A 19,982-nucleotide genomic window follows, 5' to 3' on the forward strand; every position below is an offset into this window, starting at 1 on the left:
CGTGTACACACACACAGTGACACACACACACACACACACACACTGACACACACCCGCGCGTACACACACACACACCCCCCCACCCGCGCGCGCGCGCGCGCGCTGCCGCACCCCTCTCCTGTCTCCGCCCTCCCCGGCCCCTCCCGCCGGTTCGGCGCCTGCGCGTGCGCGGGGCGGGGCGGGGCGGGGCGGGGCCGGGCCCGGTTATCGGGGCGGGCGGGGCCGCGGGACGGAGCCGCATCCGCAGCCGGAGCCGGAACCGCCCGGCCCGGTGAGTGAGTGGGTGGGTACCGGGGGGTACCGGCGGGTACCGGGGGGTGCCGGCCCGTCGTGGTGCGCGGGAGCAGCGGCCTTTGCGCGGCCGGTCGTCGGGCGGCCCCGCCCGGGGGCTGCGGCAGCCTCCGGGGCCTTTCTGTTGGCGCCGCGGGCTCCTCCGCGCTCCAGCCCGGGCCCGGTGGGTGCCCCCCTTTCCGTGGGGCCGGAGGTCGCGGGGCGAGCCGAGCCCGGTCCGGGGCAGCCCCGGGTGCTCAGAGCTCGTCGTCCCCGGCTGCGGCCGGGGCGGATCGCGGGTCCCACCCCGGGGGGGAGCGGCCGGGCCTGGGGATGCTGGGCCGCGGGCGGGATGGAGGAGGAGGAAGAGGAGGAGGAGGAGGAGGAGGCGACCATGTGCCCAGCTCCCTCGAAGGCAGCGCCGCGCCCCTGCCAGCCTCCCCCGGGGAGGCCACGTACGGGCCTGCGTGGCTCCTGACGGCCGGGAGAAGGGCTGTGCCTTCCCGGTGTGTCCTGGCCGTCATCTTCAGCCCTGGCTGGTGCAGGGGGGTGCCCTGGGTCACCCCTCCCTCTTGCACCCAGGGGCTGGGACACCGGCTTTTGGGGGCTGCGAGTGCCTGGCTGCATCCCGAGGGGCTTCTGGCCAAGCGGGTACCACCGATACAGACGGCTTTCTGGAAGTATAAATAAGCCGTAGCTCGGGTCTCCGCAGTTCAGGCGTGTGAAATCACCGTTTCACGGGCTATTTCTGCATCCGCTCTTAGCCCCTGGCAAGCACAGCCCAAGTGCAGGTAGCCACCCGAGGGAAGGGAGCTCCCCTGGGTGTTGTTTGCCGTGGGCTCGCAGCGTTCCCCGGGCGGCCTGTCCTGCCCGGACCCGGCCGGGTGGCTGAGAGGCTGGGGGTGGTTTGCAGGAGGGTTGACGAGAAACTCCCCCGTCGGGCTCTAAACCTTGTTCCTTTGCCAAATCCACGAGGCCACTGAACTTGCAGAGAGTTTGGCTCTTTACGTGCCAACTGCAAACTCTCCGGACAAACCACCGATGGTGTTTTTAAAGCAAATGGAATGACCAGCTCTGATGCAGCAGCTTCTTCCCTCCTCTCTCGCCGCTGCCTGAGCGTTTGTTGCGGATGCGATTCAGTCACCCAGGAGCCTGCCGGGCTCCCCAGGCCCACCAGCTCCCTCCTTGCCTCGCTCCGTTCCAGGGCAGCGGCTGGGCACAAACCCGACCCCCCCGTTTCTGCAAACGGGACCCAGCCCCGTCATTGTTTGTGTTTACTTCTGTATTTCGAGGCCTGAAGTTCCTGTCTGGGGAATAAACGGATCTGCGGGGCAGCCAGTGGAGTGCTGGTTTTGCAGAGAGCTGTGAGGCTGCTGAGTCCTGCGTGCTCGATGCCCACGCTGGGTCAACCAGCCCCTTGCACCCTGCCGGGCTTGCAGCCTCCCAAAAAGTTTTATTGCTGTTTGCACAACCTCTCATGCTGCGGTAGGTGCGGCTTTTATGGTCTGGCTGTGTCATGACTCTTGCATCTCCGTGAATGGTGAGAGGGGGAAGACAAAAACAGCAATGAGAGCTGTGTGCCGCTGAACAGCTGTGGCTGCTGGCCCTGGTTGCTTTTTGTCAGACCTGGCTGTAGGAGAAGGGACTTTCTGGCTGCACAGGGGTTGGAAATCGCTTGCTCTTCCTAAAAACGCTGGCCAAAAAAAAGTCCTTCTCTCTGCCATGGGTGCTCATTCTTTTAATTTCCAGCACGGGCGCTGCGGGGAGCAGAGAGGTGTTTGCCGCTCCGGTGTCAGCGTGCAAAGCACCCGGGTCCTGACAGCCCTCGCCAGGTATGTGATGCCACCACCCTGGGCACTGTGTGGTCCACAGCCACAGAGATGGAAGTTCCAGCAGGGTCTGTAGCTCATCTTTTAGGGGTGACAGGGTGCCTTTGCGAGTTGATGGGGGAAAAACGCTGATTTTATTAAAAAAAAAAAAAAAAAAAGCAACGTCTGCCATTTCCAGGCCTTGTTTCTATGGGAACGGGACATCAGAAGAGCAGAAATGCAGCGAGTGCTCTAAAATAACTGCCAGCTCCCAGGAGCACGTGGCCTTTGCTCGGCTTGCCCGGCCCTTTCCGCTGAGACAGTGGCCAGGGACGGCTGGCTCCCGGCGACGAGGCGGCATGGAAGTAGGTCGGGAGGTGGGATGCTATGGCCTTGATCCCTGCCGATCCTCAGCCTGTCCTCATCTAAATCCACCGGCGGGAGACCTCCGGTCCAGGCTGGCAGCTGGTGCAGCCACCACGTTATCTGGCACGGCTCGGTGCCGTGCTCGGCAGCACAGCAGGGGCTGGTGGTGCCGGCCGGGTGGCAAGGACCTGTCTGGCTTCCACCCGTCTGGGTTGCAAGGCAGCCAGGCGGAGGGTCTCCTTCCTCGCTAGCCTCCCTGGGGATGGCCAGGGCGAATCCGTGCTCGCGTATTTAGGAGACTCTTCCTCCTGCCGCGGTCAGGTGTGGAGAGCAGGGTATTCCCAGCAAGGGGGAGAGGAACTGGGTTGTTCTCCCAGAAGCTGGTGGTGGTCATCTCTTTCTTCCCCCAGATGTTTTTCGGTGCCTTTTGCTGGGAAAGTCAGTCTTAGGTCAGGCAGGAGAGCATCTCCGGAGGGGACAGCCCAACCTGCCGCCATGCGAGTAGGCAAGTGCATCGCGGGGTGTCCTCCTGCAAGGTACGAGCGGTGCTCTGAGGTTGTCTTGAACCGGCTGTGCACAGCCCTCCTTTCCTGCCAAAAGTGGTCCTGGACATGGACAGGGGGGGTGGGTGGGGACCCTGCCTGAACTGCCTGTGGTCACGGGCATCTCGGGGGCTGATCCAGGCAGCACCTTCCAAAAAAGGTTTTCCCTTCTGGGTTGAAAAAAATCATTTCTGTGGATACCCAGAGCCTGGAAAATCATTTTTGTTCTCAAATCTAGTAAGAGTAGCCCTGTTGTAACTGAGCTGCTTCCTTCTCTCATGCTCCAGCGAGTGAAAGGTCCAGTACGGGTTTTCTTGGAACACTTAAAAGCTTGGAAAAAATTTATTGACAATAATGAAGTTTCCTGACTTTGTGTAGTGTTTGTATTACCCAAGAGCTGCTTGACATTTTCTCAGCAATGTACCGGCCTCGATGGCAGCTATAAGACCCGTGTGGGCGGTCGGGGAGGGGGGGCAGCTTGCGTTTGAGGGTGCGGCAGGACGAGTAGCCAGGAGAGATGCGGGAGCAGAAGGTGGGATCTCTGCAAAGGCAGCAGCCTTCTCCAGCCTGACCTGTCGTGTTTGTCGTCTTTAAAACAAGTGAAAAGTTTGATTCCCTTGATTTGCTCGGGATTCCCTTCGATAGACTGCGTGAGGAAGGTTTCTGCTCCTCGGGAGGCTCGATTGGAGGTGTGTTGGATCCTGCTGCGTGCAGTGCATGGGGCTGGGGGTTCTTATGGCAGACTGGTGGCGTTTCTGCCAGGGATGTGTGTACCGGAGGCCAGCTGGAGACACGGCGCTTTGTGACGAGCTTGAAGGTGTTTAAGCTGAAAACTAGCAGCAGACACCTTTGCAAAGTCCCCTTTGCTGTTCCTTCCCTGCTTGCTGCCCGGGGCAGGTGTCTGACAGGCTTTTCTGGGCTGCAGGAGTGGACCTCTTCTGCTTTTTTTTCTGTCCAGAGCAGGATGCTCGAGCACAGACGTCCCTTGCTGTTGCAGGAATCTGACTTCTGTGCATGGAGTGGCAAAAAGAAGGTGGGGGGAGGTTTTTTCTTTTTTTTTTTTTTTTTTTCTTTCTTTTTTTTTCCTCTAAGAATGCACCTGTGTTTTGGGTTGGGAATGGGAAGGTGCATGCCAAGCCAGGAGAACGTTTCTGGAGGGCTCAAGGAGCTGGTGGCATAGGGCAGGCTAGGTAGGTGGATGCTTGTTGCTTTGTCCGCAGACCTACGTGGATTTTAGCTTGCTCTTGCTGCAGCTCAATTGCTCCCGGCTGTCAGTGCTCTGCTCGCAATGTGCATTTACCAGTCACTGGTCTGGGAGTGAAGGTTGGGCAGGCTTGGTCGCCAACCTCCCTTCTCCTCTTGCTGCGACACCCTAAACTCCCTGCCGAGGTTTGTGGGTGCCAGCTGCATCCAAGGAGCCGCTACTGTCCTGACTGGGGCTGGAAAACGTGCTGTTGAGCATCTCCAGGGGGTTTGCTGGTAGGTAATGTGTCCATCCTTGTCTCTGCAGTGGCTTTCGGTGCTGCCGGGCTTTGGAGCACAGGCTCTCGGAGATGACCCTGGCAGCTGCCCGCTCGTGGAGGGTGCGACAGGGCTGATGGGCGCTGCTGTGACCCAGGCTGGCCCCGTTGCTGCGGGAAGAGGGGATTTGCCTTGCTCGGAGGCTGAGGGGCTGCTTGGCTGGGGGCTGCCCAGCATCCAGCAGCGTGGGCAGGCGGCTCTGCTTGTGCCGGGGCTCCCCTTTGCTGTGCTGTGCTTCTGGGTGAGTTGCTGCACGCGTGCAATCACGGCCTGTCTCCCGGTGGGACAGCGACGCTTCGTCAGGAAATGCCGCTGCAGAGACAAAAACAACTTGGAGGGATGGCAGATGCTTCCCAAGAGGGGGAGGATGCGGGTGTATCGACCTCAAGTGCCGACCTTCCGTTCTGCTTCCCTGCCCTTTTCTCCTCCGTGCCTCTCCAAGAAGTTTCTCTGGCAAAGCACTGTTAACATTGCAAACCCAACCCCTCACGTTGCAGGAGGCGGAGGCACGACTTGAAGTCTTCACCAGTCTCAAAATAATGGGCTGCAAGGAGTTTGGTGGCCTTCCTCAGGCTGGTGTTTGTGGGTCTGTAACCCTGTGTTCCTAATGCTTAAGAAAAGCTGTCCTCTGCCTGCTGCAGCCGAGGGACCCCTGATGCTCGCAGGTTGGGTTTCTGAACAGCGGCCTCCCCCTCTTGCAGCTCGGGTCACACCAACAACCGGGAATGAGTTATGCCAGAAACCACAAGCTCTGGCTCTTACGGGTCAGTAATGACCCTTAGAGAGGGAGCACGACAGTTATTTTTCCCCATTTGAGGCCAAGCCAGCTGTGGTGACATCAGGCTGGAAACAGAGAGCTGCCCTTGGGTTGCCGACAGGCGGGATGCAGGATGCTGACCTCCGACCGCCCGGGACCACGAGCACCCGGCATTCATGGCTCTCTCCTCTCTTCCAGGGTCCTGCGGAGCAACGGTGGCAGCGGTGGTGGTCCCATTCTGATGGGAGGATGGTTGTTCTCAGGCAGTTTGGGCTGCTGCTCTGGAAGAACTACATCCTGCAGGTGGGCTGGCGCTGCGCTCTCGGGGGGGGGGGGGGTTGCCTCTGTCACCACTAAATGTGGGTACGTCAGAGCTCGCCCAGGGTCTTGATTCTCCAGCGAACCTTCACTGGGGGCCCAGGGCATCTCCTGGAGGAAAACCGATTTATTTGTGCATGTGGTGTTGTAATGCTTTTGTGCCGGGGAGTTAGGGATAGGGCTGTGTGCTCAGTTGTCCCTGTCCCCTCCAGTACATGCTGTGCCATTCCCCTCCTTCTGCAATCTGGCTGCGAGTTCAGCTCACCCTTCTCGCGGGGCAGGATAACCCACGCGCCCTCCTGTGCGATGGTGGGTTTCTTGAGCCGTCCTGTTACACAGCCTCCTCTGGAGGTGCTGATTGCTGCCCGATGCCTCTAAACCCCCCAGGGCCCAGGTTTTTTTTTTCCCCTCCATTACTTTCTGCAGCTTCTGGGGGTCTTAAAAAATATTAAACCACCATCGTCCTGGCATCCGCTCCCAGCTCAACTGTCTGTGTGGCAGCTGGCTAATGATGATGGATTTGGGGACCTGGGAACCTCCTTGCCCTGCTGACTGGCAGCGTCCTGCCTGCTTCTGCAGCGCCTTTAAGCAGCATGTGGGTGCTCCTGGGCGGATGCTGTGGCTCCGCTGGGACCCGGAGCCAGCCCTGGCAGAGAGTGACGGAAGAGGAGGGAGCAGAGATCGTTGCAGCCTGGCTTTACGCTTTCAATTACCCTTCTGCAGATCAGCACGACGTTGCTTTAAAAATAAACAAAAGGAAGAGGGAAGGGCTGGCTGGGCTGCCTGCACCCAGTCTTCTGGCAGGGCAGGGAGCAGGCAGCAGGGCTTGGATGTGACCGAAGGGACCGGCAGCAGGTCCGATTTGCAGTCAGGAGCGTGCTCCGTGGGTGTGCGTGACGGCCAGTCCTGTGAATCCCCCTTGTACACCCCAGACATGGGCAGGACAATCCCCAATCCCCTCTGCAGGGGAATAGTGTCGTTTTCTGGGTGTGCTCTGGGGTGGGGGCACCTCTCGTCGTGTTTTCCAAGGCCACAAGCTGACTCGGATCTACTGTGCCGGAATACAGCCTGGAATGTTTGCTCCCTTCCTCTAAGTTTCCACCAAAAATCATGCTCCTGATGAAGACGCAGAGCTCCCAAGCCATTATCACCCTGGTGTGAAGATGGATGCTGGGACACGTGGCTCGCTCAAAGCTGGGGCAGCCCTGGCCAGGCGGAGGTGGTGATTATGGATGAGCTTCCCCGTCACCTCTGGAATACGGCAGCTTATAAGCGGTGAAAGCCAGCGCTGGTAAATGAGTATTAGCCTGCGAGTTCAGGGAGCCAGGCAACCGTTCTGGAGACAGCCCAGGAGACTGAGAGAGGGTTAATACGGTAGTAAATCAGCGGGAGGCAGCTGGTCCACCAGAGCCGCATTATAAAACCATCAGACATCTGCAACAGTCGCTTTTATGAGCGTGGCCTTTGGAAAGCCTTCTTTTTCCCTGCTCACTTGGAGCCGCTGCCTCCTGGCCGTGCTGCCGGGGCTGGTTGCAGCAGTGGCTCCTTGTCCCTGGCTGGGGTGGGAGCAGGCAGCTCCTCCCAGGGGAAACCTGAAGAGCGGTTTTTGGCTTTGGCAGTGGCTGCTGAGAGCCAGGGCGATGCGAGGAGCGGCTGTATGCTCCTGTGTCCCCTCCCGACAAAGCGGCCGAGAGCCAATTCAACCCAGCTGCTGCAGGGCAGACCGTCCCCCTTCCCGGTAGATCTGGGCTGCTCTGTGCTCAGGGCTCCGTTCCTGCCCCACTAGGAGACTCTGCCCACCTTCGTGTACCCCACTTGCCGCTTCCCCCTCCTCTCCCGGTTAAAAAAAAAAAAATAAAACCTTTTTCCACTCTGCAGAGGGACGGGAGGTGTAACTCCACGGTCAGCACAGCTCAAGGCTTGGTGTTTGCAGAGCTGAAGGAGCTTTTGTGGCAGCCGGGGTGCTGCCTCTAGCACGTGGTCAGTGCAGGCAGGAGAACAGGCAGGCGAGGAGCCCCGAGAGCCGCAGGGTTGTGTCGTGCCGTGCTGTGCCCGCAGCGTGCTCGCCCATCTGCAGGCGTGTTTGGTACGGCACCGCAGCCCATCGCTGCGCCTGGCTGTGATCCGGGCCGTGGCACCGCCGTGACAGCGGCCTTGGGGCCAGGCAGGAGGCGGTTTAACACCGCCAAGTGTGCGGAGATTTCGGTGAGGAGCTGTGCCGGCAAATAAAAATCAACTGCTGAGACAGCAAAGTTGGGAGAATAAACCTCTTGGTGCCCCTCTTGCCTGGTGGTGTTCCTCTTTCCAGCCCAGTGGAGGGGAGGGTGGAAAACCCCCTGCGTCTTGTAAAGTTCATCTTAGCCGGAGCCCTCGGAAGAGGTTAATGCCACTGCTTCTGCTCTGGGCACCCTCTTCCACGTGAGCAGCCGTGACTCCCTGCACCCAGAGCTGCTCCCTGCTGCCAGGGATGTCTCATTAGCTGTCACTGCAGTGATTGAGGTTTGCTGGGCTGGGCTCTGGTGAAGGCAGCTCGGTTTGCAGGAGGAAAAAAAGGTGGCTGGGTCCAGATTTCATGCCTCTTACCCAGACCTGCCTGGCTGCTGCTGCTGCTGCAGCTTTGGGGCCTGCCTCCCTCTCCCATCCCCGCCCCGGGGGGGTGATGCAGGTTCCAGCAGGAGCAGCCCAGTGCTCGCTGCTCGCTTTCTTGGAAGCAAGCGCGACCTTTGCAGTGATTTTTACGAGTATCCAATCCATCGGTCGGCAGCGTGTCCTGGCATCTGCAGTAAAACACATCGGGGGGGGGGGGGGGGGGTCGTGCTGCAGGGACGTGGGTGTGCGTGGTGCCGGTTGGGACCGCTGCTCCCCCTGCCCCTCCAGTCAAAGATGACCCCATTTTCCCTGGAAGAGCAGAGTTTGAAATGCTAATTGACCTGGGTTGGTGGTGGGTGTTAGTAGCTCGTGGGAAGTTTGCAGGAGAAGTAGCCGTGGGCTAAACCGCTGGAGGGTCATGCTGCAGCTTGGCTGCCGGAGTGTGTTCACCGGACTCGAGTTCATTGTCCAGTTGCTTGAACCTCAATTCAAAAAACCATAAATGAGCCATCGTGTTTAGTGCAGGCGGGCCTTGGGGTGGAGGCTGAGCTCGTGGGTATGTTCTCAGTGCTGTGCAGGGGCACCGATGCCTGTAGCCAGAGGGTCTGCGAGGTCCCACCCCAGCCCAGGCTGCAGAGCCCACGTCCTGCTCTAAGCTCCGACAGCAGAAACTTTACTGGCTGCAATAGCTTTGCTACACTCTGCTTTACATCCCCCGCTGCTGCTCGTCCCAGCCTTTCATTTAGTTACGGTATTTTTAGCTCCCAGCCCTGTAAGTGTTGGGCAAGGTTGCTGTGCTTTGGCGAAAGCTGTTCTCTTCGTTCTGCCGGCAGCGGCCGGTCCCCGCGGCACGGGAGAGTTGCCTGCAGGAGCGGTTTAGGCAAGGACCGAGCGCTGCCTGCTCCTGGGCAGAGCCCCGTGGCTCAGGGAAAGGGCAAACGACCGGCTCAACTCATTCAAACCCGGCAGCGTGGCAGGGAAGGCTCTAAAGGAGGGTGGTTTGAGGCGGAGCAGTGCTTAGGGTAGGGGGCACCTTGGCCAGAAAGTCCTGATGGATGTGGGAACCGGCGCAGCGTTGTTCCTGGGCTCTGGAAAAACGCAGGTTGTGAAACCTTGTGAAATGCAAGAACGCTTCTGCTGCGTGACATTTGCATGCCCTGAACCTCGTTACTGTGCTTGATCTACCTTCAGTGTTTACATCTTATTTCTTTTTATATAAATCTTTTTTTATTTCCTGCAGAAACGGCAGATCTTGGTGACAGTCATCGAAATCTGCCTACCGCTGCTCTTTGCCGCCATCCTGATAGCGCTGCGGCACCGGGTACACTCCATCAGCCACCCCAACGCCACCGTCTACCCCCCCGAGTCCGTGGATGACCTGCCGGGCTTCTTCTACCGCCGGCACCCCAGCAACCCCTGGGAGCTGGCTTATGTCCCCTCCAACAGCAGTGCCGTCAGGAGCATTGCCGAGGCGGTGGAAAGAGCTTTACCCATCAGCATCAGAGGTGAGCAGGGGCAGGGGGCCCAGAAATTGGTACAAATTTTTACTCTGATAAATCCTGGGATGCGTTGTTTTTTTTCAGAACTTCAAGGCAATGGTTTTATTTTTGTTTCGCTAAAACTACAGGATTTTGCTTTGATTTTTGATCGCGCTTTGTTGCGGTTTCCATCCAGAAAAATATGGCCCTAAAATAGTTAAAGAAAACGACTGTCACTTCACTGAGGAAAAAGTATTTTTGGAAATCTTGTCACACAGAAAACTTTAGCACGTCATGTTCCAAACTAAAGATAACGTTAGGATTTTCTCTGAAAGGAGAGCTGACTCCTGCTCTCGAGGAGTCGGAATCATCTCCATGCCCTGTGACGGGTACAGCAGCATCCCATATAAATCCCCCGTCTCTGGCAGCAGCGGTGTTTCCCAGCTCTGGCTGGAGTGCATCCCTCATGACCTGGACGAAAATGATGGTTTTGGTGATGCTTGAGCATCAGCCAGCGTCGAGCTGCCGTGCTCCACGCCAGCATCTCTGTTTTTTTTTCCCCCTCCGCAGCTCAGGGCTTTGCCTCGGAGCGGGACTTTGAGGAGTACGTCAAGTCGGACAACCGCTCGGGCAGCGTGCTGGCCGCTGTCGTGTTCAAGCACCGCTTCCAGCAGAGCGCGGCCCCGCTGCCCCTCCAGGTGAGCAGGGCTGGGGGTGGAGGAGAGGGGACAAGGACACCGGAGGGGACGGGGATGGGCGACAGCATCCTCCCACCCTCTGCGATCCCGATTTTGCTCCTTTCTGTCCCACCTGCGACACTCTCGGTGCGCTCCTTCCAGGTCGACTATGAGCTGCGCTTCAAGTACAGCCCGAGGAACGCGCCGCGGAGCGAGCAGACGGGTCTGAACCCCAACCTGGACCGGGACTGGCACACCAGCTACCTCTTCCCGCTCTTCCAGCTGCCCGGGCCACGGGAGGCCAAGTTTGCTGATGGGGGAACACCGGGTGAGGGCTGCCTCTCCTCTGCCACGGGCTATTTTGTGGCCAAAGGGATGGGTGTAATGTTCTGTACAGCAACTCAGCTCGTTACGGAGATTCAGTGAGGCTCTGAGCTTTTAAATAAACGGTTTAGTTAAAAAAAAAAAAAAAAAAAAAATTTAAAAAAAAAATTAATTTAATGTAAATATTTTTAGTATTATATTTGCTATTTGTAATATTTATTTACATTTTATCCTGTGACTTCTTGGGCACTGCTGGCCCTTGGGTACCTCTGCTGAGCGACGTTGGATAAGAATAAATTTTATTTAGGTGATTTTTTTTTAATTTAACATTTTTTTTTTCCTTTTATATTTTTAATAGAAAATTTATTTCAGGGTCCAAGCTGCTCCGTGTTTATCATGCTGCTTAAATACTTTAAAAGTAAATAGAGCAATTCTGTGGTTTGAGTGTAGGTTTTTAAGGACAGCCAAACCACTGACGGAGCAGGAGGCAGCAGGGACGTTGCCAGAGCTGGCTTAGGACTTACTTTTTTGGGAGCTTCCTCTGTGGCTGCAAAGGGCTTATTTCCCTCGGTTGGGTTTTGCCTTCCATCGTTCAATACCAGTGTCAAGGAAAAGATTGGGAGGCCAAGAAAGCGGGCAAACGGGGTTTTGCTCACACAGTGTAAATAAACGTGAGCCTGAGAGGATGATATCTGCTGGTTCAAATGTTCTGCGGGATGGGGTGACCAGGTGCTCAGATCAATTCCCTTGCTATAGTGTTTGTTTATTAAATTAGTTAATATAAAACATTGTTCGTGACCTCATATTCTTACATTTTCCTTCTCTCGTCTAGGTCATTTTAAGCAACTAACTTTCAAAACGCTCTTTTTGGGCTTTGTAAGCAGAATCTGAGTTTCCATTTCAGTAACACATGGCAGAAATCCCACATAAAAATAAACTAGTTGAAAATGAAAAGTCTTTCACTGTTTTCTAACGCACAAAAACTTAAGCCAAATGCGAGTAACAGGATATATTCTTCCTCACCAAAACCTGCATAGTATCTCATATTCTCTTGGTTTACAAAAAAAAAAAAGGGGGGGGGACCAAATACAAGCTCAGTGACGTTGATGGTGGTTAATGATGACGGAGAATCTCCCCCCTAACAAAAATAAAGGCAGGCCTGCAGAAAGGCGACTGAAGTTTAAATTGAGTTTTCCTGCCAGCTGCTTTTAAATGATGATTTTGAGAGATTTAAATTGCTGTCATTTAAATCCTTCCCAAGCCCCTCTGCGTCTGCAGGAGTGTGTCGACAGTGATGTTTATTTTGCTTTTCCTACAAGCTCTTTTTTCGTTTCCCATTCTTCTTCCCGAGCAATCCCTCCGGCAAAAGCTGTTTCTCTCCTTGTGCCAACGCCTCCCTCCAAAACCTGGACCGGTCTCTATTCCCCCGTCTCGTTTTTGCCCTGCAGGCTATATCCGAGAAGGTTTCCTGGCGGTGCAGCATGCGGTGGACAGAGCCATCATACAGTACCACGCCAACGCCAGCTCCACCAGCTTGCTGGAGAACATCACGGTGGTGGTGCAGCGCTTCCCCTACCCGGCGTACGTCAACGACCTCTTCCTCCTCGCCATCCAGAACCAGCTGCCCCTGCTCCTCATGCTCAGCTTCACCTACACCTCGCTCAACATCGTCCGTGCCGTCGTGCACGAGAAGGAGAAGAAGCTGAAGGTAACATGAGCAGTGGGACATCTGGGTGCTCCGCTCCCTCTGCGGCATTTCCCAACAGATGCTGCCTTTAAATTAGGAATAAAATCCCCGTCGGGTTTGGAGCCAGCAAGCAGAAGGTGGGGATGGCAGCGGATTAGCAAGCCCCAGGGAGGAATGTCGCTAATCCTGCCGCCGGGATGCGGCTCGGCTCTCCTTGCCGTGCGGCCAAGGCTGCTGGACCGAAGGGCTGGTGTTTCTCTTGGGCTGGACGGTGGCTTGGAGAGGGGGCAACACGTGTGGATTCCAGAGCTGGGTGGATTCAAGAGTTCAGCATATGGGAAGAGAAATTTTTGTCTTTTGAATGCAGGAACCCCTGTGCCTGCGTTGTGTTGTTGGGGCTCGGCCGATGCAGTGGTTGCGACAGCAGGGCTGGGTGTGCAGGGCTTGGCTGCCCCGGGCGTTGGGTCGTCCTGCCCTCTGCCCCGCCGCGGGGTGGCCGTGGTGGCCCCGCCGGCATCAGCTGGTCTGGTTTTGGGTTCAGCTCAGCTCTTTGGGGAGATGTTCTCCTGCAGCGGTGGTGGCCAGGGAGGTGGGGGACGCCGTGCAATGCTGAAGGCTGTGCAGGACCACCTAGGGCTGCCACCTCCCTCGCTAGTGCTTCAGGGCAAAGCCACCCCTGCCACCCCCCTGACCAGGGCTTCCACCTCACCCTGGCCATGCCTAGGAGGTGTGGGTGCAGCTCTGGGTGACGGCTTGACCTCCCCGCAGGAGTACATGCACATGATGGGCCTCAGCAACTGGTTGCACTGGAGCGCCTGGTTCCTCATGTTCTTCCTCTTCCTCCTGGTGTCCGTGTTTTTCGTCACTGTGCTCTTCTGTGTCAAGGTGAGTGTCTTTCCCCAGGCCACCGTTCCGCAGGCCAGAAGCTCTGTGCTGGCAAGGCATGGAGATGACAAAGCTCCTCTGCCGTGGGATGGACTGTCCTGGTGTCTCAGGACCCCTCCGCGTGTGTAACGGAGGCTGGAGTTGGCCTTTTCCGGAGCTGGGTGGGCAACGCTGACCCTCATAGCTGCCTTTCACGGCAGGGGTGACCTCCCCAGAAGGGGGCTGGAGGGTGAGAGCCCCACGGGCACCGGGAAAGCCCAGGCACTCCACGCAGAGCAGGACCACCCTGCTCCCACAGCCCTGCGTGCCCTTGGAGGCACTCAAGCCCTCCTCTCTGCTTGTACCCACACCATGAGAAGCAGGAGGTGGCTGCCCAGATGCTGAGCAAGGTGTCCCCTGCCTCTTAGACCCCCTGTCACATGAGGGCGACCTGGATTTCCTCCCTCTGGAGTGGTCTAGGAGGGCCTGCGCGTTCTTGCCCATCTCAGCTTGTCTTTCCCCCATGGAAAACATCAGGTCGTGGCTGCCTACGCATGCCTGCAGCCACAGCCAGCTTCAGCAACCGTGGGCGTAACCAGATTTTCTCGGTAGGTAAGCGAACAGGGAGCGGTGCTCACCAACAGTGACCCCACGCTGGTGTTCACATTCCTCGCAGTCTTCTCCATCTCCTCTATCTCCTTCAACTTCATGGTGAGCACCTTCCTCTCAAGAGGTGAGTCCCTTCCCAGCTGCCTCCTTGCGTTGCTGACCTGCGGGGCTGAGGGGGGGTGTTATGGTCCCTGTGCTGTGAAATCTTTGGTTAATTTGAGTTGGCAAGCGGCTCTCGAGGTCATCGGTCCATCTTGCTCAAAAGCAGGGCCAGCGCCAGAGTTATGTGAGGTTACACAGGGCTCTGTGGTGGAGAACTTGCTTTGACACGCAGAGGGGGGGGCTTTTCTTCCCTTTTTTGGCTGCATTTTCCCCACGGTGTGTGGGAAGGGACGCGAGTACTCTCACTTGCCGAACCAGACAAGCTTATGCATTAGGGCCTCATCTGGCTGTCTTGGCCGCAGGATGCTCTGGTCTGGGATGGGCAGGATGCTTCTGCAGCTGCCTACCACGGGGTCGGGGCCCGGCACTGCTTCTGCCTTGCCGAGGGACATGGGCACATCCTTGTCCTGCCCCCCTGTAACCACACTTTGTGCAAAAGGTTTGAATCTCCCTGGATGGAAAGCTGGGTGAGAAATATTTGGTGGCATCACCCCATTATTGACGTTTTCCTTCCCGCTTTTCTGTTTGCTGGCAGCAAATGTTGCGGCTGCTGCTGGCGGCTTCCTCTACTTTTTCTCCTACATCCCTTACTTCTTCATCTCGCCCCGCTATGACCTGATGTCCCACAGCCAGAAGCTGGCATCCTGCCTCATCTCCAATGTGGCCATGGCCATGGGGGCACAGCTTATAGGCATGTTCGAAGGAAAAGGTGAGCAAGTGCCTCCCGTCCCTCAGGAGAGGAGCCAGCTTTTTTTGTCGTGGGTTGGGACTGGTTTGCATGTGGTGTGAAGGGTGGAAAGAAGTTAGGGAGAATGACTTTTGGGCTCCTAATGAGAGCAGGAGGGCTAATTGCTGATTGCTCCTGCAGGTCTTACTAGTACCAGGGCTCTGCCCCTCTGAACCCAGCCCCCGGCAGTCTAGGCTGTGCAAAATGCCATCATCGCTTTGATTACCAAACAAATTCTGTTCTAACGGATGGGAATCCACTGCATTTCCTCCTTCCCAATAGATACCTTTAATTTTTGTTAATAAGAATTTGCTGTTGTTTCCAGCAGCGGCCACGCTTTTGCAAAGCGGTGGCACTAAAAAGGTGGCTGCGGTGATGGAGGGGCAATGGCTGGAGAAGACATTGCTTCTTCCCCGGGCAGTTGCTGAGAACATGATGGAAGAAGCATGATGGGGTGGGGAGCCTTGAGATGTCAGCGTGCTTTCTGCTGCATCTTTTCCCTCCATCTATAGAAGGGATTGTAGAGCCGTGCGTATGCTCCTCGTTACCAAACAGTGAATTAGGACAGAGGATGTTATCTGACAGTCTTGGAGAACACTTTGTCCTTCTGGAGATGCAGAGGTAAGCAGTGCCCTGTGTGTGTTGCAGGGACTGGCATTCAGTGGAGGGACCTCATGAAGCCCGTCAGCGTGGATGACAACTTTACCTTAGCCCAAGTGCTGGGGATGCTGCTCCTGGACTCGGTGCTCTACGGCGTGGTGGCCTGGTACGTGGAGGCCGTCTTTCCAGGGGAGTACGGCGTTCCTCAGCCGTGGTACTTCTTCTTGACGGTGAGCACTGCTTACGCACCCCTTCCAGTGGGCTTGACGGGCATCGCTTGGGGATGGTCCCCACGTCTGTGCTATGCAGTGGGCTAGACTACTGTACAAGGGTGGCACCGTCTGGCCTCCAAAATCAAGGGGTCTGCAGCACGTCCTCAGTAAAGGCTGATGCGGCTGTGGGGTTTTTTTCTTCTTGGCTTTAAATCTTTGTCCCGACACTTACTGGCGTGCAGGGTGTTAAGTGTCTCCGTGCCCAAGCGAAGGCATTGAAGAGAAGCCCCAGGTGCGAGCAACCAGATCCAGTCATTTGAAACTCCCCGAGAGCTGCCATCTGGGTAGACCTGGGCGATCTGTGTCCCGCTGCCAGCCCCCACGTGCTAGTGCCAGAGGATGGGTCAGGACTGTCACCCCGTCAGCTGAGCTGCCTTCGCTCTGCCAAGTCAAATGCTTGGCACCGTCTTCAGCAGCTGTAGCTATGGTGGTTACTTCAGATCAGCTGGCTGCTGAGAATTCATTAAGCCACAGCAACACAATCAATTTTGATCCTGTGGTTGTATCCCTTGTTACTCGATCAGGAGGTTTTTCCTCCTCCCCTCTAAATTCCTTATCCCAGCATGGTTTTACTCCAGCATGCCAATCCCTCTTGCAGCTAGACCAGGGTGGTGGAGATACAGTTGTCTGCCAAAAGCCACAGCAGGATGCTGATTTTGCAGGAGTTGTTGAGTTGTTATTTCCACGGGGACTTAAGGTCCCAAACACTTACTTTCATTCCTAGAGAGCCAGGTCAAAAAAAGGCTGTAATCGCAGCAGCTGGACCCCAGGCTTTTTTTATTTGCTGGATGTCAACGTTTTTGGAGGGGGTGATCCTCCATTGCATGGGCTCTTCTGCGCAGGGTGCTTCTGCCTGAGCAATTTTGCTTCTCGTTGAAGTACTGACCTTTTCCATGGGAACGAAGATGGTGAAAAACTGCCTGCGTAATCATGGGCAATCCTGCTGTAAGGGAGAACCAAGGGAAGGCAGCAGGGCAGGAGGAGCAGTTTCATCCTCTGACCTGCCTGCTGAAGATGTGCTGGTTAGCAATTCCCAGGCCAAGGAGTGTGGTCTTGGAGATCCCTGGGAGGCATCTGCGTGGGAGGAGGGTGGCCAAGGCTTGGGAGAAGAGATGGTCTCTGCCTTTGCCTGAGTTTCTCTCTCTCTACCTTCTTCCATCAGCCCTCGTACTGGTGCGGGCGCCCCAGGACTGTCGTGGGAAAAGAGAAGGAGGAGGAGGAGGACCCTGAGAAAGCTCTGAAGAGCCAGTACATTGAGGAGGAACCTGCCGACCTTGTGTCAGGAATCAAAATAAAGCACCTTTCCAAGGTACTGACTGCCCAGCACAGCACAACCACATCATAACGTCGTTTTTGTAAAAGTTGCCTGCAGGCAGCTTCCTTATCGTTTCGCTGCCCTCTTTGCCTTGGGCTGTGTTGCTTGGCTGCTGTAAGGCAGGTAAGGCTCTTCCCCAGAGCTGGCTGCATTTTGTTGTGGGCTGAAGTGTTAGGTACTTACAGGTGCAGCGACATCTGTATTTAACCTGTTGACATCTGAATTTAACCTGAATTAGACCTGTTGTCTAATGCCAACACCACGTGAGCATCATGGGCTTTGACTGCCATGTGGAGCGGAGGGGGCAGATGTGAGAGCACTTGCCTCAAGTGCAGCATCAACTCGTTAACGTGATCTCTGCAGGTCTTCAAAGTGGGAAACAAGATGAAAGAGGCAGTCAAGGACTTAACGGTGAACATGTATGAAGGGCAGATCACTGTCCTGTTGGGACACAATGGAGCTGGGAAAACCACCACTCTGTCCATGCTCACAGGTAGGAGCTGCATCCTGCTCTGGGGCTTGCACGTGGCCGGGAAGGGCTGATGGTTTGATTTGCAAGGAGTTGTACCCCATCTCTGAGGTTGGGGAGGGGTTTTTGCTCTTCACTGGAGCACCTTCAGTTCACTGAGCTGTTGGCCACGGATGCTGGGATAGTAAGAGGCATGTCACTGCCTGGGGAGACGGAGGGAAGGTGGGGGTCCCTGGTCAGCCCTCCACGAGAGTGGGATCAGCCAGCGGGGGAAACGACAGCCAGTCTTCGTGTTGGAGCGCCCCGAGAAGGGAAAGGACCTGCTGTAGGATGGGTCTCTGTAGGCTTTGTCATGATAAGGCAGAGAGGGTATGGGCCAAGAACTGTTCTTCATCATTCTTGAGCTGCTGAGCTCCGGACAGCCTATTTTGGCATGGTGACCTTTGATGGTCCTTTCTTCCCTGTTCTCCATCACTCTGTGTTGCTCCTGCCAGCCCAGGGTGCCCATGGAACCTTCCCTGGAGGTCTGCCCTGGTCTTGCCTGGACCTCTGCCAGGCTCAGACCCAAGCTTACCTGCCCATTTCACTCCTTGCCTGCCCACTCTGGCAGAACTGCCAGGTCCACCTCCCACCTATGGATGCCATGCAGCCTGCCCTGTGGGCAGGAGGAGAAACCTGCCGTGCCCCAGCTTGTGCAAGAGCCAGCTCTGACTTTTGGCAGAAAGCTGCACGTGGGGGGGATGCTCGGCAGGACCCCCACCTTTCCGCCGGCTCTTTGCCGCCCAGAGTTATCCTCAGCCCTGAGCTGAGGCCGCTGCATTTCACTCCTCCCAGGTCTGCACTCTCCGACGGGTGGGCAGGCGTACATCAACGGCTACGAGATCTCCCAGGACATGGTCCTGATCCGCCGCAGCCTGGGCCTGTGTCCGCAGCACGACGTCCTCTTCGACAACATGACGGTGGAAGAGCACCTCCGCTTCTATGCAGGGGTGAGCACGGCGTTTGGGGGGAGTGCTGCTGGGGCCCCGGGAGCCAGCCCTTGGGGAGGCACCCTGCAGCTACCCCGTGGTTTCCTCCGGCTGGGAAAGCGTGGTGAGATCCATCAAGCGGGTCCAGAGGAGACCTTAAAAATGATCAGAGCGATGGAACCCCTCTCCCGTGAGGACAGGCTTGGGGTTGTTCAGCCTGGAGAAGAGAAGGCTCCGGAGAGACTTTATAGCAGCCTTCCAGTACTTAAAGGGGGCTTGTAAGAAAGATGGGGACAAACTTTTTAGCAGGGCCTGTAGATAGGACAGGGGGTAATGGTTTTAAACTAAAGGAGGGCAGATTCAGACTAGATATAAGGAAAAAATTTTTTACGCTGAGGGTGGTGAAACACTGGCACAGGTTGCCCAGAGAGGTGATCGATGGCCCATCCCTGGAAACGTTCGAGGTCAGGTTGGACGGGGCTCGGAGCAACCTGCTCTAGTTGAAGATGTCCCTGCTCATTGCAGGGGGCTTGGACTGGATGGCTTTTAAAGGTCCCTTCCAACCCAAAGCATTCTATGATAAGCAGAATAGCCCTTGCCTCCTCTTTCCACCTCACCTGCAGGCAGGAGCTCCCTGCTTGGCTGGTGGAGGAGTGGAGGGTCACGGATGACAGCATGGCTCCGCGGAAATCTCATGCCAGCTGTGCCAGCTCCTTCAGCGTTGAGCAGGAGTCCATCTCTGTGCTGCCCCATTTCCCTGCCTCGGTGTGGAGGAGGGAGTGTGGTGGGGTTTAGCAGCCGGTGGCTGATGTGGTGGGAAGGGTCTTTGCCAGATCCATTTAGCCCTGCAGGCAGGCTTAACCCTCCTTTCCCCCTGTCTGGCAGCTGAAGGGGTACCCACCCTCCAAGTGCCCCGAGGAGATCAACCACATCCTGAGGATCCTCAACCTGGAGGACAAGCGCCGCTCTCTGACCAAGGCGCTCTCCGGTGGCATGAAGCGCAAGCTCTCCATTGGTATCGCCCTCATTGGGGACTCCAAGGCAAGCACCTTCGGTGGGGCTCACCTCGAACCTTTCTCCCTGGGGCCAACGTAGGTCCTTCTAGTGGCTCTGAAGTTGTTCCTCACCCGTGGTGAGCCAGTGGGAGATGCAGGGACAGCAAGGAGGGGGCAGGAGCACCCCCACAAAGGGTGACAACTCTGAGGACAATGCCCTGAGGCTGCTGTGCAGCTCTGCTGCCTGGTAGCTGCTCCCCAAATAAGATCATTGCATGCATGTTGCAAGGTCAAGGCTTCTTCTGGGCCCCGGGTGCTGCTGTACTTCTCCCAGCCATTTTTGATCAGCATCCATCTGCTGCATGCAGGTGGTGATGCTGGATGAGCCGACGTCAGGGATGGACCCAGCCTCTCGCAGGGCCACGTGGGACCTTCTGCAGCAACAGAGGAGCAACCGCACCATCCTGCTGACCACCCACTTCATGGATGAGGCTGACCTGCTGGGGGACCGCATAGCTATCATGGCCAAGGGCGAGCTGCAGTGCTGCGGCTCCTCACTCTTCCTTAAGCGGAAATATGGTAAGGGAGGAGCAGGCAGGCCGTGCTTGATGTCTTCTCCTTGCCAGGGAGGAGCAGGAAGGGGATATAGGGCAGGGAAGGGGAC

At 56.7% G+C, this 19,982-nt stretch overlaps 1 protein-coding gene across 3 annotated transcripts in view; it reads left to right on the top strand.

Moving 5' to 3' along the window:
* Positions 1–220: 220 nt before the first annotated feature.
* ABCA3 (ATP binding cassette subfamily A member 3) overlaps positions 221–19,982 on the top strand; it is a 32,178-nt gene continuing 12,416 nt past the window's right edge. The window contains exons 1-15 of one of the 3 annotated variants that reach the window (XM_049791782.1): positions 221–283; positions 5,463–5,567; positions 9,412–9,676; positions 10,220–10,347; positions 10,489–10,654; positions 12,099–12,358; positions 13,106–13,222; positions 13,814–13,934; positions 14,508–14,681; positions 15,348–15,529; positions 16,734–16,880; positions 17,250–17,379; positions 18,190–18,344; positions 19,209–19,364; positions 19,687–19,897. In XM_049791782.1, the coding sequence (XP_049647739.1) occupies positions 5,514–5,567; positions 9,412–9,676; positions 10,220–10,347; positions 10,489–10,654; positions 12,099–12,358; positions 13,106–13,222; positions 13,814–13,934; positions 14,508–14,681; positions 15,348–15,529; positions 16,734–16,880; positions 17,250–17,379; positions 18,190–18,344; positions 19,209–19,364; positions 19,687–19,897 (2,266 nt within the window). In that variant the 5' untranslated portion in view covers positions 221–283; positions 5,463–5,513. Of the gene's footprint in view, positions 284–1,752; positions 2,103–5,462; positions 5,568–9,411; positions 9,677–10,219; positions 10,348–10,488; positions 10,655–12,098; positions 12,359–13,105; positions 13,223–13,813; positions 13,935–14,507; positions 14,682–15,347; positions 15,530–16,733; positions 16,881–17,249; positions 17,380–18,189; positions 18,345–19,208; positions 19,365–19,686; positions 19,898–19,982 lie in introns of those variants that run through there. The other 2 variants (XM_049791781.1, XM_049791780.1) reach the window with 2 other exon arrangements.

The sequence above is a fragment of the Accipiter gentilis genome, chromosome 33, assembly GCF_929443795.1.
Source record: "Accipiter gentilis chromosome 33, bAccGen1.1, whole genome shotgun sequence".
Taxonomy (NCBI): domain Eukaryota; kingdom Metazoa; phylum Chordata; class Aves; order Accipitriformes; family Accipitridae; genus Astur; species Astur gentilis.